Below are 19,355 nucleotides of genomic sequence, written 5' to 3'. Positions count from 1 at the left end.
CGCCTAATGCACTTACAGTAAGATCATTGCTAGGGTGTTTTTGCAAAACATGCATTGCAAAATCTCTGTTTTTAATTTCTGCATTTTTGATTGTAGTACCTTTTCTCTGTTTTTAATTTCTGCAGAGGCAGAGGGAATGAAAACATCACCGTTTCATTTTCATGGGAAACTAATAAGGTTTATATAAAAGTAACTATATTGCCTTATACCTAATCACTGAACGGTTTAAAACTATACCACAATCGTAAGAAGAACAAATAAAAAGTAACCATCACCAAATAACAATAATAGGTATATCAAAATCTCATCTCGTAATCTAATTTAATTCTTAATTAGTGTCCAAATAAAAAAATAATACCAAATCAGTGTTAAGTGGAGTCAGTCAATGAAATAATATTTAAAATTTTACCCGAATATTTTTAACAATTAAACAAATTATCAGAAAGACATTATTGCTTCACTGGGCCCACAATCCTCTCTCCATTCAGAATTTCATGCTTTCATTCATCACAGCCGTTTGAATGAATATCGAACAGCTCACATTTTATGATGATGAATAAAACTTATAAAATGTTTGAGCCGCCCATTCCTAATCTAACGAGAATTGTGAAACAAAGCTGAGAAAATTTGCGATAAAAGAAAATGATGTTCCACTATCCTTAAAGTCAAGTCTTAGTCGTAAAATAGCCACATACTTGTTTCATCGGTATAGCCTCCCTGCACTTGGATTTCAAATTACACACTTCCATTCACCATTCACTCCAATCTGTTCCAACTCCTACTATGGCAGCAGAAGTTGTTGGTGGTGCTCTTCTTTCCGCTTTTCTTCAGGTTGCATTCGACAGGCTGGCTTCTCCTCAATTCGTAGATTTCTTTCGTGGAAGAAAACTTGATGAGAAGCTGCTCCGCAATTTGAACATCATGCTGCACTCCATCAATGCTCTTGCTGATGATGCAGAACAGAAACAGTTCACAGATCCACACGTCAAAGCATGGCTTCTTTCTGTCAAGGAGGCTGTCTTTGATGCAGAGGATCTCTTGGGTGAAATAGATTATGAACTCACCAGATGCCAAGTGGAAGCTGAATCCCAACCTCAAACCTTCACTTACAAGGTATCAAACTTCTTCAACCCTACTTTCAGTTCATTTAACAAGAAAATTGAATCAGAGATGAAAGAAGTCCTAGAACAACTAAAATATCTTGAACAGCAAAAGGATGCTCTTGGTTTGAAAAACGGTACTTCTTATTCTGATAGTAAGGTGTCACAGAAATTGCCATCATCTTCTTTGGTGGTTGAAAGTATTATCTATGGCAGAGATGCAGACAAAGAAATTATCTTTAATTGGCTCAGATCTGAAACCGACAATGATAACCATCCATCTATATTTTCCATTGTGGGCATGGGTGGATTGGGTAAGACCACACTCGCCCATCATGTGTACCGTGACCCAAAGATGGAGGAGGCTAAATTTGATATCAGAGCTTGGGTTTGTGTTTCCGATCATTTTGATGTTTTCACAGTGACAAAAACAATTCTTGAGGCAATCACTAACTCTAAAGATGATAGCGGGAACCTAGAAATGGTTCATGGAAGATTGAAAGACCAAATATCAGGAAGGAAATTTCTTCTTGTTTTAGATGATGTTTGGAACGAAGGAGGAGAAGAATGGGAAGCTGTTCGAACTCCTCTTAGCTATGGGGCTGCAGGAAGTAAAATTCTTGTCACAGCACGTGCTGAGAAAGTTGCGTCTAACATGAGATCTAAAGTGCATCGCCTAAAGCAATTAGAAGACGACGAATCCTGGAATGTTTTTAAAAAACAAGCACTAAAAGATGATGATCTTGAATTGAATGATGAGAAAGAGGAGATTGGTAGAAGGATAGTTGAGAAGTGCAAAGGATTACCTCTTGCTTTGAAAGCAATCGGATGTCTTCTCCGCACAAAGTCATCCATTTCATATTGGAAGAGTGTATTGGAAAACGACATATGGGACTTGCCGAAAGAAGTGAAAATTATCCCTGCTCTATTACTGAGTTATCAACACCTTCCTTCTCATCTCAAGCGATGCTTTGCTTATTGTGCATTGTTTCCGAAAGATAGTGAATTTGACAAGAAGGAATTAATTTTGTTGTGGATGGCTGAAGGTTTTCTCCATCACTCTCAACAAATCAATAATGTAGAAGAAATTGGTGAACAGTATTTCAATGATTTACTAACGAGGTCTTTCTTTCTTCAATCAGATTTCAAAACCTATTTCTCCATGCATGACCTTCTGAATGATTTGGCAAAATATGTTTGTGCAGATTTTTGTTTCAGGTTGAAATTTGATAAAGGAAACTGCATCCCCAAAACAACCCGTCATTTTACATTTGCATTCAATGACGTAGAATGTTTTGATGGTTTTGGGAGTTTAACTGATGCTAAAAGACTGCGTTCTTTTTTTCCATCTGAAGAATTCGGGGGAAGAAATATTGATTATTATCCTTTGCAATTCAAGATTTTGGTACATGAATTGTTTTCCAACTTTAAGTTTTTACGTGTCTTATCGTTGAATGCATATTCTGAGCTTAGAGAAGTCCCTGATTCTGTTGGTGATCTTAAACATCTCCATTCTTTAGACCTTTCGAGAACTGGGATACAAAAGTTACCCGAATCAACATGTTTGCTCTATAACTTGCTAATCTTGAAGTTGAACTATTGTTCAAGTCTGGAGGAGTTGCCCTTAAATTTGCATAAACTCACCAAATTGCATTGTCTTGAATTTGAAAATACAAAAGTAACAAAGATGCCAATGCATTTTGGAGAGTTGAAGAATCTTCAAGTACTCAGTCCGGTTTTTATCGATAAAAATAAGGAGTTTAGTACTAAGCTTCTAGGATGCCTCAATCTTCATGGAAGACTATCAATTAATGAGGTGCAAAATATTGTAAATCCTCTAGATGCATTAGAAGCAAATCTGAAAAATAAAGATCTTGTGGATTTAGAGTTAAAATGGGAGTCAGACCATATCCCTGATGATCCAAGGAAAGAAAAGAAAGTATTGGAGAATCTACAACCTTCCAAAATCGTGGAATATTTGTCAATAAAGAACTATGGTGGTACAGAATTCCCAAGTTGGGTATTTGATAATTCATTATCAAATTTGGTGTTCTTAAGGCTGGAGGACTGTAAATATTGTTTGTGTTTGCCTCCCCTTGGACTATTGTCATCTCTGAAGACCCTTGAGATTATTGGATTTGATGGAATAGTGAGCATTGGTGATGAATTTTATGGGAATAGCTCTTCTTCGTTTACATCTTTGGAAAGTTTGACATTTTCAAAGATGAAGGAATTGGAAGAATGTGAACGTAAGACTGCTGCTTTTCCACGTCTTAAAACTCTCTCGGTGTATCAATGTCCCAAGCTAAAAGGTCTGCCAGATCAACTTGTTTATGTAAAGAATCTTTATATAATTGACAGCATGGAAGCATCGTGCCTCGAAAGGTGTGAGCATACTGTATCTCATAATTCACTTGAAGCCTTGACCTTTTTTGTTTTTCCAATTATGAATATTTCAATGAGTCGTAGCTTTGATCTGCTTGAACATATTCGCATCTTTGGCAGTTGTGATTCTCTAACAACCTTTCCACTCGATTTCTTCCCAAACCTTAAGTCTCTTTTCCTGCTTGAGTGTCGTAACCTACAAATTATTTCACAGAAGCACACTCATAATCATCTCATGTTTTTGACAATTTCCTGTTGCTCACGATTTGAATCATTTCCTAGTGAAGGGGTATCTGCTCCGCGGCTACGGATAATTCGAATTAATGGAGCGGATAATTTGAAGTTGTTGCCAAAACGGATGCAAATCCTGCTTCCGTCTCTTAATGTACTACAAATAATGAATTGTCCAAAAGTGGAGATGTTCCCAGACGAAGGTTTGCCACCAAATGTAAAAGATGTGTCTCTTTCAAGTTTCAAACTTATGGCCTCCCTAAGACAGACCTTGGGTACCAACACATGTCTTCAGAGCTTGTCTATTGAAAATATGGATGTGAAGTTTTTTCCCGATGAAATTTTGCTACCACACTCTATCACTTCTCTACGAATCAATAACTTCCCAAATCTTAAAAAGATGCATTACAAGGGTCTCTGCCACCTCTCTTCTCTCACACTTCATGCTTGTCCCAACCTCCAATGCTTACCGGAGGATGGTCTCCCCAAATCCATCTCCTCTCTTGAAATCTGGAACTGTCCATTGTTGGAACAACGTTGTCAGAATCCTGAAGGCCAAGACTGGAAAAAGATTGCTCACATCGAAAAACTAAGTGTTCGCTCAAAATTTTAAAGTTAGATGAGCAATAATTCCCGTTTCTCTGCCTCTTCAATAGGTGTTGATACTCTATACTATCTCTCTACCTTTTCAATTACAATCTTGTTAATTTACATTGTTGTGCTATTACATTCATCACTTTGTCTAATGATTTCTTTTGTTAATTGTTTATTGTTAATTTTTAAACTAATGATTTAATTGGAAGCCGGTATCTGGTGCTAATCGTATTATCTCTGTACAGCATTCCTATCTGAATCTGGAGGGAGCAGAAGACACCCTCCCTCATCGGCTGACCTTGATTCTAAGCTGCACACCGAAAAGAGTAAGTAGTTGTTTAGGGATATTGTTCTTGAAACAAACGCAATTGTGAAAATGCAATTACTTTTAAACTTCCTTTTCTTGGGACTTGAACTTGTATTTGTTTTCGCCTTGTTGAATTTATATCCTCAACTGGTCTGTTCTGTGTTATTTTTTTCAATTGTGCTTTCAAAATACACTGATGACTAATACCCGTGTCTTTAATGATCCACACAGGAAGAGAAAAAAAAAGAAAAACTGGACTCAGTTTTGGAGAGTGACATTAAAGCAGTGAGCATTACAATAATAGCTTTTACTTCATAGCTACAATTTTCTTCCCCCAACTTTTCGTTTATTTATGAAATTTGTAGAGGCAGGATTTGATGTAGTTGTCAGAAAACATGTAAAGTTTGTGTAATTGTTGAACCGTAAAAAGCGTACGTGTTTGTTATTGGAAACAGCATTAGATATTTTACAATATATTTTAGATAAATGATTTCTACATAAATATCTAGATTCCCCCTTTGATGTAGTTTTCACATGGCAGAATAAAACAAAACCATTGTCTCCTCTTCAGGTTTCTGCCCTGCATGGATTTTACTTGATATCAGAAGAAAGAAATGCTGTCTTATGTGAATATTCAAAACAAAGGAAGCATATATAGAAGAGAGTCATCACATATAGTATTGCCTTATTACTAATCACTGAACGGTTTAAAACTATACCACAATCGTAAGAAGAACAAATAAAAAGTAACAATCACCAAATAACAATCATAGGTATATAAAAACATTTGATTTAGTAACAACTACTTCACGTCATAGGTATATATATATATATATATATATATATATATATATATATATATATATATATATATATATATATATATATATATATATATATATATATATATATTATATTATATTTTCAAGTGATATAAAATTTTGGTTTCAAAATACTGTCAACCAAGAAAGATGATAGCTGACTAGTATTGTTAAGTTTTGGAAAATATGACATAGCCAACGCCCCTTAGAGGTTTTGATTTTATTATATGATATTTTGTAGTTATATTTTGGTCATTATCTTTTCTCATATCATGTTTTTATTATAAAGGATTATTGCAAGAAATTTAAAATAAAATAAGGAGAGAAAAATTTGCTAGTGTATATATCACATCAACTAAAACCTTTGATGAGATACAAGATGAAGTGAAGAAGTTAGACTAATTGCATAACTAGTCTATTGATGGTTTACTTATTTTAGAATAGTCTTTCTTGTTTTACACTGTAGAGAATACAGAATTTTTATGGAAGAGAGTCATCACATATAGAAAACATTATCATATGACACCTAAGTTTAACAATGACGAGGAAATTAAAAGAATCATTCTACAATAATCTCAATCATTATCTCTAAATTTATAATAGTTTTATTTGAATCACAAAAATAATATTTTTTTTCAATCAAACTACCTTTATGAGGAAAACAGAAAAATAGGAGAAAACTAACCTAAGCTACTAAGAGGTGAATTCATATAACATTTATTTCTTTATTTTGTTTTTATATAATTTATTAGCTAATTATGTAAATTTTATTATGGAAGATATCTTTTTTTTTATCTAGGAAATTAAAAGATCGTAAGGTTAAAGTGGAGTTGGAGCCATGAGTTGGTGTTTCGCATTGGGTAGAAATAAACAATATGTTAGGAGAAAACACTCATAAACCAATCGAAATTGGTGTCTTAATTTCTTGTAAGAGTTTTCACATGATTTGTAACACTCGATTTTTGTTGCTTTCCTATTGTGCATATCTACATGAATAATCTTATCTCTAATTATTACTATAAAAAAATTGTCTCACTTTATTTAAATCTCAAATAAAAAGGAAACTTCATGTCTTACGTCTACAATATAATTTGACAAAAATCGAAAATAAATAACAATAAAATCTGTGAGACGACCTAAAACGTCAATCGGTCTTATTCAACTCTCACTCTTGATTATTAATTATTGTGCATCTTTCTCTACACACATGCAATTATCTATTTCTGTATAAGGTACAATCGATCATCGCAAGGAGATACAATAATGCAAGTGTCAACCTGATTTCGTTCGGACAAATAGAGATTATTAGAAAAAGAAAAATCAACAAAAAATTGGTTTTTATTGTTAATAAATAAAAGGTTCTTAAAAAAAACTAATTTGCGTTTTTGGATTTAAAAATATAAAAAGATTAAAAAGTTAATTAAGAAAATTAAAGAATAAGAAAAATCATTTTACAAATAAAGTATAAAGGAAAAACAAACAAAATAAATAAAATAGTTTTCAAAACAAGAAAATAGGAGAAAAGAGGAGTATGGCTGAGCTTTTGTTAGGCCTAACTATCTTAAAAGAAAGAATTTTTTGACTTCCTCACACCCCTCTAGATTTTCTATGTATAGTAGACATACAAAACCCTCCCAATCACGTGACAGAAAACCCCAAGCTCTCCACCTCATTGTTTGAAAATCTGCATGTGACTACGTCATGTGCAATGTCCTCTTGTTTGGGAAACAATCGATCAGATATGTTTGTGGAGATATATACTTCAACTTAGAAGTTGATAAAGCACTATCTATACCAGAAAGGGCTCCTCATTTTTCATTCGCAATCAATGACGTTAAGTATTTTGACAGTTTATATGATGCGAAAAGCAATGACGTTAAGTACATTGCCCCAAGCTCAAAGGGCTGCCAAACCAACTTCTTCACGTAAAGCAAATAATTATCTGTGAATGTGAAAGGTTCACCATTGGCGGACACAACACGGATTCATCAACCCTGGAAAGGATAGGGGATACCATAAATAATAATTCTCTTGAAGTGTTACACATTTATTCTTGTCTGTACATGAATATTCCATTGAGACTTCGCTACAATTTACTTGTAACACTGGATATAGATGGAGGCTTTGACTCTCCAATGACCTTCCCTCTAGATTTCTTCCCAAAACTCTGTTCACTCAAACTCAGGTGTTGTAATCTGATGAAGTGGAGTTGTGCTCTGATGGAGGTTTGCCATCAAATCTAAATACCATGGATCTCTCAGACTGGGAAAAGATTGCTCACTCGAAAACATAGAGATTGAAGATGTCGGACATGAACTTGAAGTTTGAAATCGGTAGTTTTTTGAAGTTTGAACCTTTTGAAATACAATGTTGGGCTATTGTTTCCAATTCATAGGATGGCAGCAGAATTTGTTGGTGGTTGACAAGCTGGTTTCCCCTAAAGTTTTTAGACTTATTTTGTGGAAGAAAACTTGCTAAGAAGCTACTGGGAAACTTGCACATCACACTGCACTCCATCAAAGGTCCACGCTAGAAAACATGGCTTTTTGATGTCAAAGAGGTCATGTTTGATGCAGAGGATCTCTGGGATGAAAGAGACTATCAACTCACCAGATGCACAGTGGAAGCTGAATTTCAACTTATAACTTCCATTTATAAGGCATCAAATTTCTTCAACTCCACTTTCAGTTCATTTATCAAGAAAAACTAGAATATCTTGCAAGGCAAAAGGGTCCACCTTTTCTTTGTACAGGTATGCTTGCAGTTTACTTAGAAAAGACATGAAAAAGATAGTGATCACTCTTGATTCCTCATATATCCTATACTTGGAAAAACAAGGGGACAAGCAGGCTCTAGCAAAGGTACATGACCTTATAATTTTTTGGAATTTAATTTTCTCTTACTATATTGTAGATCTTTTGATACAAAACTTTCTTAATTAGGCTTCTCTTTGAAAGCATTGAGAAGCAAATTGGCGAAGGAATCTCACTAATGTACCATGATATTATACAGAGAAAACAAGTAGAAGGGATTCAAATTGGCATATCTGATGATGAGTTACCTAAACAGGTCCAAGGAAAACTAGTACACCTGAGAGAGATTGAAGCAAAGGGAGTTATGAAATGTAAATGCTTCTAAACATACATTCTTAGACCCTTTAAATTGTATTTGATTTCTTGGTGAACTGGGAAGGGAATTTAAGTAGTGAGAATTGCCAATAATTTTTAATTTTTTTTCCTTATTGGGTTTCCATTTATTTATAAAATTAGGAGAGGAGAATTTGTGTAGCAGTGACATAAATTAACTATGTAAAAATTGAGTATTTGTTGAACCGAAAACGGTCATTGTATTTGTTAATGATAGAAAGAAAGAAAGAAATACATGTTGGAAGAAAGAAAGTTTAGTATATTATGGAAATGAAGTCATGTCTCCCTGTTTCATTTCAAATCACCTATCTGGAAATCTTCTATATTCAAAAATTCACCTCTTTTACTCTTAATATGAGAATTCAGCTCAAGCAATTCACAATTTGAACTCATTGTCGCACTGTCAATTAATTTACTACTTAATATTGTTCACGTTAAAAGTGTGTATACATTGTTAAAAGAAATTGTATTGCTAGTATGCCTTATAGACAAATGACCTGGCTTAATTTGCATCTATAAAAATTTGAGTCAGGCTAAATGCATTTATATAAATTAATAAAAAACAATTAACATTTTTTTTTTAATTTTGAAAACAATACATAAGTTAAATTATAAATATTGCAAATATGTAACAATTTAAAAAAGAAAAACAGAGTATCATTGAGACGTTGTTGTTTGAAAATCAGCACAGCGGATATAAAGAAATAAGACCCTTCCCTTCTTCATACATTATTTCCTAAATATAAAAGCAAAATGATGCATACTATGACTATGATAAAGGATGCCCTCAAGTTTTATAATCTGTAGAAAATTGTGAACATTAAATAATGATCTTATTATTGCAAAATGTTTTTATCCTTTTTTTTTCTTTTATCTTATTTTTCATTATGAAGTATGTTTGAGATACTAAATTAATAAATAAAAAAAAACTTAAATTAGAAATAACTAAATAATACAATTCTATGTTTCATAAGTTATAAACCAGCTAAGTCAATTTAATCTCTAGTTCATATACGTGTCAAAAATCAGAAAAGTTGCTTTGTCAGGAAGACTTAAAAGCTATTGGTTGAGTATTAATGTTCACTGTTCTTAAAGTCAAGTCACCGTTCTTGATAAAATACCTAACTACTCATTTCATCACCATAGCAGCTCCCTGCACTGAATCATTGTGGAATCACACACTTCCGTCTTACCATGGCAGCAGAACTTGTTGGTGGTGCTCTTCTTTCTGCTTTCGTTAATGTTGCATTTGACAGGTTGGCTTCTTTTGAAGTTTTAGACTTCTTTCGTAGAAGAAAACTTGATGAGAACCTGCTCAGCAATTTGAACATCATGTTGCACTCCATCAATTCTCTCGCTGATGATGCAGAACAAAAGCAGTTCAGAGATCCACACGTCAAAGCATGGCTTTTTGCTGTCAACGAGGCTGTCTTTGATGCAGAGGATCTCTTGGATGAAATAGACTATCAACTCATCAAATGCAAAGTGGAAGCTGAATCAGCACCTCAAAACTTGACTTACAAGGTATCCAATTTCTTTGATTCTACTTTCAGTTCATTTAACAAGAAAATTAACTCCGGAATGAAAGAAGTCACAAAAAATCTAGAATATCTTGAAAAGCAAAAGGATGCTCTTGGCCTGAAAAAGTGTACTTACTCTGGGCATGGATCAGGTAGTAAAATGCCACAGAAATTGCAATCATCTTCTTTGGTGGCTGAAAGTGTTATTTATGGCAGAGATGCTGACAAAGAAATGATCTTAAATTGGCTCGGATCTGAAATCGACAATCATATCCATCCATCAATACTTTCCATCGTGGGCATGGGTGGGTTGGGTAAGACCATACTTGCCCAACATGTGTACAATGACCCAAGGATCGACGATGCAATGTTTGATATCAAACTTTGGGTCTGTGTTTCGGATGATTTTGATGTTTTGACTGTGACAAAAGCAATTCTTGAGGAAATCACAGATGAAAAGGATGACAGTAGAGACCTACAAAAGATTCACAAAAAACTGAAAGAAAAATTGTCCGGACGGAAATTTCTTCTTGTTTTGGATGATGTTTGGAACGAAAGACAAGAAGAATGGGAAGCTGTGCGAACTCCTCTTGGTTATGGGGCTCCAGGAAGTAGAATTATTGTGACAACACGTGGGGAGAAAGTTGCTTCTAATATGAGGTCTAAAGTGCATCGCTTAAAACAATTAGAAAAGGATGAATGCTGGAAAGTTTTTGTAAAGCAAGCACTAAAAGATGATGAACTTGAATTAAATGATGAGAAAAAGGAGATATTTTTTGGGTATTGAGGTGGCACAGTCCAATGATGGTATTGTTATATCTCAAAGAAAGTATGCCATGGATATTCTGGAGGAAACTGGATTGATGAGTTCAAAGTTTGTTGATACACCCATGGATCCTAATACTAAACTTCTACCAAATCAGGGGGAGCCTATATCTGATCCTGAGCAGTATAGACGATTGGTTGGGAAATTGAATTATCTTACCGTTACTCGTCCTGACATTTCCTTTGCAGTCAGTGTGGTAAGCCAATTTCTTAATTCTCCATGTGAAGATCATTGGAATGCAGTCATTCGCATCTTGAAGTATATTAAAAAATCTCCTGGAAAAGGATTGTTATATGGTTCTAATAACCATACAAGAGTTGTTTGCTATTCAGATGCTGATTGGGCAGGATCTCCTTCTGATAGAAGATCTACATCTGGGTATTGTGTCTTCATTGGTGGTAACTTGATCTCGTGGAAAAGTAAGAAACAGAGTGTTGTAGCAAGATCTAGTGCAGAAGCAGAATATAGAGCTATGGCCTCAGCTGCCTGTGAACTTGTTTGGCTCAAGCAATTGCTTCAAGAGTTACAATTTGGAGATATTACTCACACACTTGTGTGTGACAATCAGGCTGCCCTTCATATTAGCTCTAATCCTGTCTTTCATGAGAGGACTAAACACATTGAGATTGATTGTCATTTCGTTCGGGAAAAGGTTATGTCTGGAGACATCAAGACTGAGTTTGTTAACTCAAGTGATCAGTTAGCAGATATTTTTACGAAGTCTTTACGGGGGCCTAGAACTGATTATATTTGTAACAAGCTTGGCACATACGATTTGTATGCTCCAGCTTGAGGGGGAGTGTTAGATATAGTTTGATATTATTAAGATATTGTTAGATATTGATAACTACAATATCAAACAATATCTTCTATTTAATCTTTTTTTTTCAGTTACTCTTTTTACTTGTACCTCTCTCTATTATAAATAGATTACCCTATGTGTGGTTTATACACAAGGGAGATTAATCTCAATCCCTATCTTCTTTATTCTCAACAACTTCAATTAAGTAGGTGCCAAAACTTAAGAAGAGTTTCACAGGAGGAGCACGCTCATAATCATCTCAAGGTACTAAGAATTAGTGAATGCCCTCAATTTGAATCATTTCCCAGTGAAGGATTATCTGCGCCGTGGCTACAAATAATTTCAATTCGAGGAGCGGGGAATTTGAAGTTGATGCCAAAACGTATGCAAATCCTACTCCCATCTCTTACTGAGTTGGAGATAATTGATTGCCCAAAAGTAGAGATGTTCCCAGATGAAGGATTGCCATCAAATTTGAAAAAGATGTCTCTTTCGAGCTTAAAACTTATCACCTCGCTTAGAGACACATTGGATGCCAATACATGTCTTGAAAGCTTGATTGTTGAAAAGTTGGAGGTGGAGTCTTTTCCCGGTGAAGTTTTGTTGCCACACTCTCTCACCACTCTAGACATCCTTTTTTGCTGAAATCTTAAAAAGCTTGACTACAAGGGTCTATGTCACATCTCCTCTGTCACATATTATGGATGTCCCAACCTTCATCAAAGAAAATTACAAAGTTCTTAGTTACAAATACTTCACTCTGTTATCGGCACTTACTAAACAACAGATGCCTTTAGAGGAGAAGGTGAGACGAGTTTTAATGGATTACTTGTTAATTGACAACAATATAACTTCTTTTGGAAATCAACCATTTTTTTTATAAGCTGTCTCTTGCTGTTCTTATCTGTTATTGCTTTTGAAAAATATTAGTAAGTATGCTGCAAATATCATTATGGATTTATTGATCAAAAAAATCTACTATTAATCACTTTAGTATTTTTTTTTTATTGTTTTGTTGCTCTGCTAAATTTTATATTGAGTCACTGTGTTCTATATTGAAACAGTTATGTAATATGGATTATTTATATACTTAATCGATTAAATCCGAAAACGACTGATAAACTGATAAAATTTGAACCTTCAATTTTTCTTAGAACAGGGTCCAATGCAGTCATGCCATTGTCAAATTTTATTTTCCTTAAGAACTCTAGGCGGTTGAATATTTTAATTTTCCTTCTTGACTCTTCGTGTATTGGTCTATTATTCTTCCTGAGACTGACTTGTAAATTTTTATTTGTAATTCAAGAGTATTACCGAGTCTGGCATGTGCTTACACAAGTTTCTTACAATGGCTTCCAATGTCTTCTTCACTTCAAGTGATCGCTCTAGGCATCTTCTATCATGTTGTTTCTGCAAAATTTTGTCTTAAGGTACAAAATTTTAGTAATTATTAAAATTTCTTTTGTCTGTATTAAAGATTGCTTAAGGTACAAAATCTTAAGGTTGTGTAAAATTGAACTTATTTTCCACCCTTTTCTTTGTACAGGTATGCTTGCAGTTTACTTAGAAAAGACATGAAAAAGATAGTGATCACTCTTGATTCCTCATATATCCTATACTAGGAAAAACAAAGGGACAAGCAGGCTCTAGCAAAGGTACACGGCCTTAGCATATTTTTGGAATTTAATTTTCTTTCACTATTGTAGATCTTTGATACAAAAATTTCTTAGGCTTCTCTTGAAAGCATCAAGAAGCAAATTGGAGAAGGAATCTCACAAATTAACTCTGCAAAAGAGAGTTGTAATGCAAATAAAGGAAGTTCTTCTGGGTTTGGCTTGATAATCGATGGGAAGTCCTTAGATTATTCGCTTAACAAGAATTTGGAAAGGTCCTTCTTTGAGCTTGCCACTAATTGTGCATCTGTCATATGTTGTCGATCTTCACCCAAACAAAAAGCTCGTGTGAGTAGTACTATGGTTGTTGTGTGTGTGCTGCTACCCTATTTCTCCTTTAGCTCTTTCTAAAGTCGCCACCGCTTTCTGCCAACGTACCATGATATTATACAAAGAGAAAACTAGTAGAAGGGATTCAAATTGGTTTATCTGATGATGAGTTACCTAAACAGGTCCAAGGAAACTAATACACCTGAGAGAGATTGAAATTGTAAATGCTTCTAGACATATATTCTTAGACCTTTGAAATTGTATTTGATTTCTCTTTTTCTCTTAGGTTTCCATTTGTTTATAAGATTAGGAGAGGAGAATTTGTGTAGCAGTCACGTGATGTACCGAAAATGGTACTTGTATTTGTTAATGGAAGAAGCAATAGAAGCAATTTACAATATAGTCTACATATAAATGATCTTTATTATCTGATGCAAGTTCCAAAAACAACTAGAAACATGATACCTCTGTAAAGTGAGATTCATGATATTAATGTCAACTACAATACTATATAATAATAGTTCAATATCAGTACATGACCTTTCTTTTACATGTTCCAAGATAAAGAGAGTTTGATTTTGAAATTGGTGTATGGTAAACACATGTTGCAAGAAAGAAAGTTTATTATCTCATGGAGATGAAACTGTGTCAAAATTTTGTAGGATGAGATAGTTGTAGCAGAATGTTCTTCTCTAAGAAATTATTATCAAGGTATCCACATAAGCATACGTGTTGATAGTTAAGATAAAAAGAAATCAAAGAAGTATGAATAAAAAACTCAACAATATAACGAACATTAATTACACACTTCCATTCACAATTCACTCCATTTCCAACTCTTACGATGGCAGCAGAAGTTGTTGGTGGTGCTCTTCTTTCCGCTTTTCTTCAGGTTGCATTCGACAAGCTGGCATCTACTCAGTTTGTTGATTTCTTTCGCGGCAGAAAACTTGATGAGAAGATTCTCGGCAATTTGAACATCATGCTGCACTCCATCAATGCTCTCGCTCATGATGCTGAACAAAAACAGTTCACAGATCCACACATTAAAGCCTGGCTTTTTTCTGTCAAAGAGGTTGTCTTTGATACAGACGATCTCTTGGTTGAAATAGATTATGAAATCACCAGATGCCAAGTGGAAGCTGAATCCCAACATCAAACCTTTACTCATAAGGTATCAAATTTCTTCAACTCTACTAAAAGATAACCATCTTGAATTGAATGATGAGAAAAAGGAGATTGGTAGAAGGATAGTTGAGAAGTGCAAAGGATTACCTCTTGCTTTGAAAACAATTGGAAGTCTTCTCTGCACAAGGTCATCCATTTTAGATTGGCAAAGTGTATTGGAAAGTGATATATGGGACTTACCGAAAGAGGTTCAAATAATCCCAGCTCTATTATTGAGTTATCAACACCTTCCTTCTCACCTCAAGAGGTGCTTTGCTTATTGTGCTCTATTTCCAAAAGATTATGAGTTTGACAAGAAGAAATTAATTTTGTGGTGGATGGCCGAAGGTTTTGTTGACAAACAAGTCTCTTTGGATAAACACTTTTTGTATTCAGATTTGTTGTGTATTGAAATGAAGCACTACATGGTTCTTTTATAGGCCTTTGGACATGACTCTTCAACTACATTCATTAAATATAACTACTACCTAACTCACAATTAATACAACAACTTCCAACTACCCACATTTAAGTTTACCTAACACCAACTACCCACATTTAAGTTTACCTAACAAAATCCTCCCGTAAACTTAAATGATCTTCTTGTCCTTCATTCCGAGTATCATCTTATTGTTCTCAAACAAAGAGGATGGCAGCGACTTTGTAAACATATCTGCAGCTTGTGCTCGACTTTCGACGTGCTCCAACTCTACATTTCCTTCTTTCACTTGTTCTCGGATGAAGTGAAATTGAACATCAATGTGCTTGATTCTCTCATGATTGACCGGGTTCTTTGCCAATTCAATGGCCGACTTGTTATCAACTCGGATCACAATCCCCTTTTCTTGCTTAATTTCCAGTTTGCTTAGAAGCTTTCTAAGCCAAACTACATAGCAAACACTCCAGGATGCTGCAACGTACTCTGCTTCACATGTTGACAGTGTTACAATGGGCTGTTTCTTTGAAAGCCAGGTGAACGCCGTGCTCCCCATGAAGAATACATATCCAGACGTGCTTTTCCGGTCATCGACATCTCCACACCAATCACTGTTTGAGTAGCCGACTAGTCGGTAATCATCCGTCCTAGTATACATTAGACTAAGTGACACAGTTCCTCTCACATACCTTAGAATTCTCTTTAGGGCCTTCCAATGAGTATACCTCGGTTCCTCCATATATCGACTTGTTATTCCAACACTCAGCATTAAATTTGGTCTGGTATTTGTAAGATACCTGAGACTTCCAATCAGACTTCGGTATTTGCTCGCATCAACTCGGTCTCCATCTGCATACTTAGAAAGTTTTGTGCCCAATTCTATAGAGGTGGAAACCGGGTTGCAACTCGTCATCTTGAACTTAAACTACTTCTTTTCCACGTCTTCAACATCTTTTTGTGAATAGATGTCCCAAGCTGAAAGGTCTATCAAACCAACTTCTTCATTTAAAGCATCTAGTTATTTGTTACTGTGATAAGCTCATCATTAGCGAGACCAACATGGACACACGATCGCTTGAATTCCTGAAATTGAATTCATGTCCACTTGTGAGTATTCCCACTACGCATTACAATTTACTTAAAGAAATGTCAATTGACGATGGCTGTGACTCTCTTACAACCTTTTCGCTAGATTTCTTTCCAAATCTCTGTTATCTTTATTTGAGAAGATGTCGAAACCTACAAAGAATTTCACAGGAGGACACTCATAATCATCTCCAGAGAATGACAATTGCGGTATGCCCTCAATTTGAATCATTTCCTAGTGAAGGGTTATCTGCTCCGCAACTAGTCAGTTTTGAAATTTTTGGAGCGCAGAATTTGAAGTTGTTGCCAAAACACATGCAAGTCCTGCTTCCTTCTCTAAATCAACTATGGATAATTGATTGTCCACAAGTGGAGATGCCTCCGGATGGAGGGTTGCCATCAAATGTTAAACTTATGTATCTTTCAAATGTTAAACTTATGGCCTCCATGAGAGTGAACTTGGATAACACTTTGCAAATTGGAAAGCTGGACGTGGAGTGCTTTCCGGACGAAGGTTTGTTGCCACGCTCTCTCACCACTCTACTAATTACTGAGAGCCCCAATCTTAAAAGGCTAAACTATAAGGGTCTCTGCCACCTCTCCTCTCTCACACTTAATGGGTGCACCAACCTTGAATGCTTACCAGAGGAAGGTATACCCAAATCCATCTCTTCTCTTTCAATCTGGGATTGTCCATTGCTCCAAAAACGTTGTCAGAATCCAGAAGGCAAAGACTGGGAAAAGATTGCTCACATTGAACAACTGAGAGTTGGGAAATGGAAATAAGACAAAGAAGTTCAAAATTAGATGTGCATACTTGTCTTTTCTCTGTCTCTTCTACAGCTGCTAATTCTCCACAATATTTCTCTACCTTTTCCATTACACTTTTCTATAGTCGCAAATATTTCTCTCGATAGTATGAGTTTGGCAATCAAACACTTTTTTAGAAGTTGCTTCTTGTTATTGTTATATGTTATTGCTCTTGAACAAAATTAGGAATTAAGTTGCAAATATCATTATAGATTTGTTCATTCAAAAATTGTAAAAGTAATAACATTTTATAGTAATTTTCTATTATTTTGTTGCTCTGCTAATTTTATATTGAAACAGTTTGCTCTATATTGAATCAGTTTGTTAACGAAAACTACAATTTAAAATTTATTAATATATCTCATTGTGGTGATTGATTTATAGACATTCAATTTGAGTTAATCTTTTATCAAATTATTTTACTTTTTAAATGTTTTTGTTTATATAAGTTAACTTAACTTTATTTTTTTTGTTTGGATAAATTACGTAAATCAAACAGATTATTTAAATATCAAAGAATAGTTGATAATTCAAAATGATATTCTATAATCATTCTTGGTTAAAGTTCTTTTTTTTTTTCCGAGGTTTGTTAAGATATTTTCGATTAATATTGTCGAAGCTTTTATCCATTGAAGTAGATCCAAATTGTTTTCTCAATCGAGGCTAATTTTCCAACATTGTTAGTTGGATTTTTTTGTTTTGTCGACATTGACTAAAGCAATCCTAGTTAAGGTTAATAAAAATTTTCAAGTTAACATTTAAAAAAAAATCCTAAACATTATTGTCAGAAAAATAACATTTTTAAGGACTACTAATAAATTATATTATATAAATATATATTTTTATATTTTTATTTATTTTTATAATTTGTTGTTAGTTAAAAGGATGAAATAGTAGATTTATAAAAATTAATTATTTAATTTTGATATGCATAAACATATACATAAATGCCAGAGACACGTGTACTTTATCATTGATCAAGTACATCACTGACTCAGTAGCATAGTCAATTGAAGCTGTAGCTACTGCAACAAGATTGCAGAATGTCCTTAAATCAATTTGGCTGAACAATTATTTATCTTAAATTTGTTTAATTTCTCACATTTTTAGTCCAAAACATGCAGCTAGCTATGATGGCAATTAACATTGTGACAATTTCTTCACATCTGTTTAATGTTGACAGGTTGAGACCATTCCTTCACAGGTACTACTTTGTGACTGTTCGTAGTTCATGTGTTATATTTTGCAACCGAGTCGTAACCTTTTACACAAAAACTTTAAGACAATGATGTTATGGGTCTTTATTTTTATATAGTGTTTAACTTTGTCTATTATATCCAATGTGAGACTTTGATTCACACTTGGACTATTTCCAACAATCTTCTTCCAAGAGTGAGTCCACTTTTTTTTTTTTTTTCTTTTTCATATGATATATTTTTCTTTAGGTATAAGTGACCCCTGGTTTACACCAAAATCTTAAGGCAATGATGTTATGAGTCTTTATTTTTATAAGTGTTTAATTTTGTCCATTCTATCTAATGTGAGACTTTGACTCACACTTGGATTATTCCTAACTTGGATTATTCCTAACACGAATCACTATAGTTCTTCACCTTGAGTTGTATCTTGATTTTTCAACTCTTTCATCCATGTGTTCTTAGCCATTGATGTGGGTAAAAGCACTTATGAAAGAAAGTATAATTTTTATTATGAAATTTACTCTTAAAGTAGCAACAACAAATAACCTAGAGTTAAATAATTAGAAGGGAGAAAAAGTATTCAGAGAAGGAAAGATAAATAAGCAGATAGGAAATATCACTAATAAAAAAAAACTTTTTATGTTTGTTATTGTTGACATCAGAGAAATGTCTGACGTTATTACCTGTGTTATAAATTGATATTGGAGGTATCATCAAATGTAATTTTAAGTCGAACGTGGTCTGTAATACACTTAAATTAATGTTTGTTCTCTAAGGAACCAAAATAAAATTTGGAGCCAATTTAAATAAAAAAGGGCAGAATTTTACGTATGTTAGGACATTAATAGAAGTAAAATTCCGTCAAATGTTGCTCTAATCGACATAATTTTACGTCTGTTAAAACAAATGTCAAATTCTTTCTTTTTTTATGTTTTACTTACATTTGTCAATTAACCAAATCTGATGATAATCAGAAAGTCAC

The 19,355-nt window shown here is 34.1% G+C and overlaps 2 protein-coding genes across 2 annotated transcripts; both read left to right on the top strand.

Annotated features, from left to right (window-relative positions):
- Positions 1 to 1,135: 1,135 nt before the first annotated feature.
- On the top strand, positions 1,136 to 4,903 carry LOC146887320 (putative disease resistance RPP13-like protein 1). The gene is made up of 3 exons (XM_085672527.1): positions 1,136 to 4,372; positions 4,556 to 4,636; positions 4,849 to 4,903. Exon 1 carries the CDS (start codon positions 1,171 to 1,173, stop codon positions 4,327 to 4,329), a length of 3,159 nt encoding a protein of 1,052 aa, XP_085528653.1. The 5' UTR covers positions 1,136 to 1,170; the 3' UTR covers positions 4,330 to 4,372; positions 4,556 to 4,636; positions 4,849 to 4,903.
- Positions 4,904 to 9,767: 4,864 nt separating this feature from the next.
- Positions 9,768 to 17,380, top strand: LOC146887319 (uncharacterized). The gene is made up of 4 exons (XM_085672101.1): positions 9,768 to 10,884; positions 12,041 to 12,329; positions 14,568 to 14,849; positions 16,203 to 17,380. Exons 1-4 carry the CDS (start codon positions 9,779 to 9,781, stop codon positions 17,148 to 17,150), a joined length of 2,625 nt encoding a protein of 874 aa, XP_085528227.1. The 5' UTR covers positions 9,768 to 9,778; the 3' UTR covers positions 17,151 to 17,380.
- Positions 17,381 to 19,355: the final 1,975 nt, after the last annotated feature.

The sequence above is a fragment of the Vigna unguiculata genome, chromosome 4, assembly GCF_037176805.1.
Source record: "Vigna unguiculata cultivar grain cowpea cultivar isolate G323 ecotype 2 chromosome 4, ASM3717680v1, whole genome shotgun sequence".
Classification (NCBI taxonomy): domain Eukaryota; kingdom Viridiplantae; phylum Streptophyta; class Magnoliopsida; order Fabales; family Fabaceae; genus Vigna; species Vigna unguiculata.
This window is presented reverse-complemented; position numbering and strand designations above follow the sequence as displayed.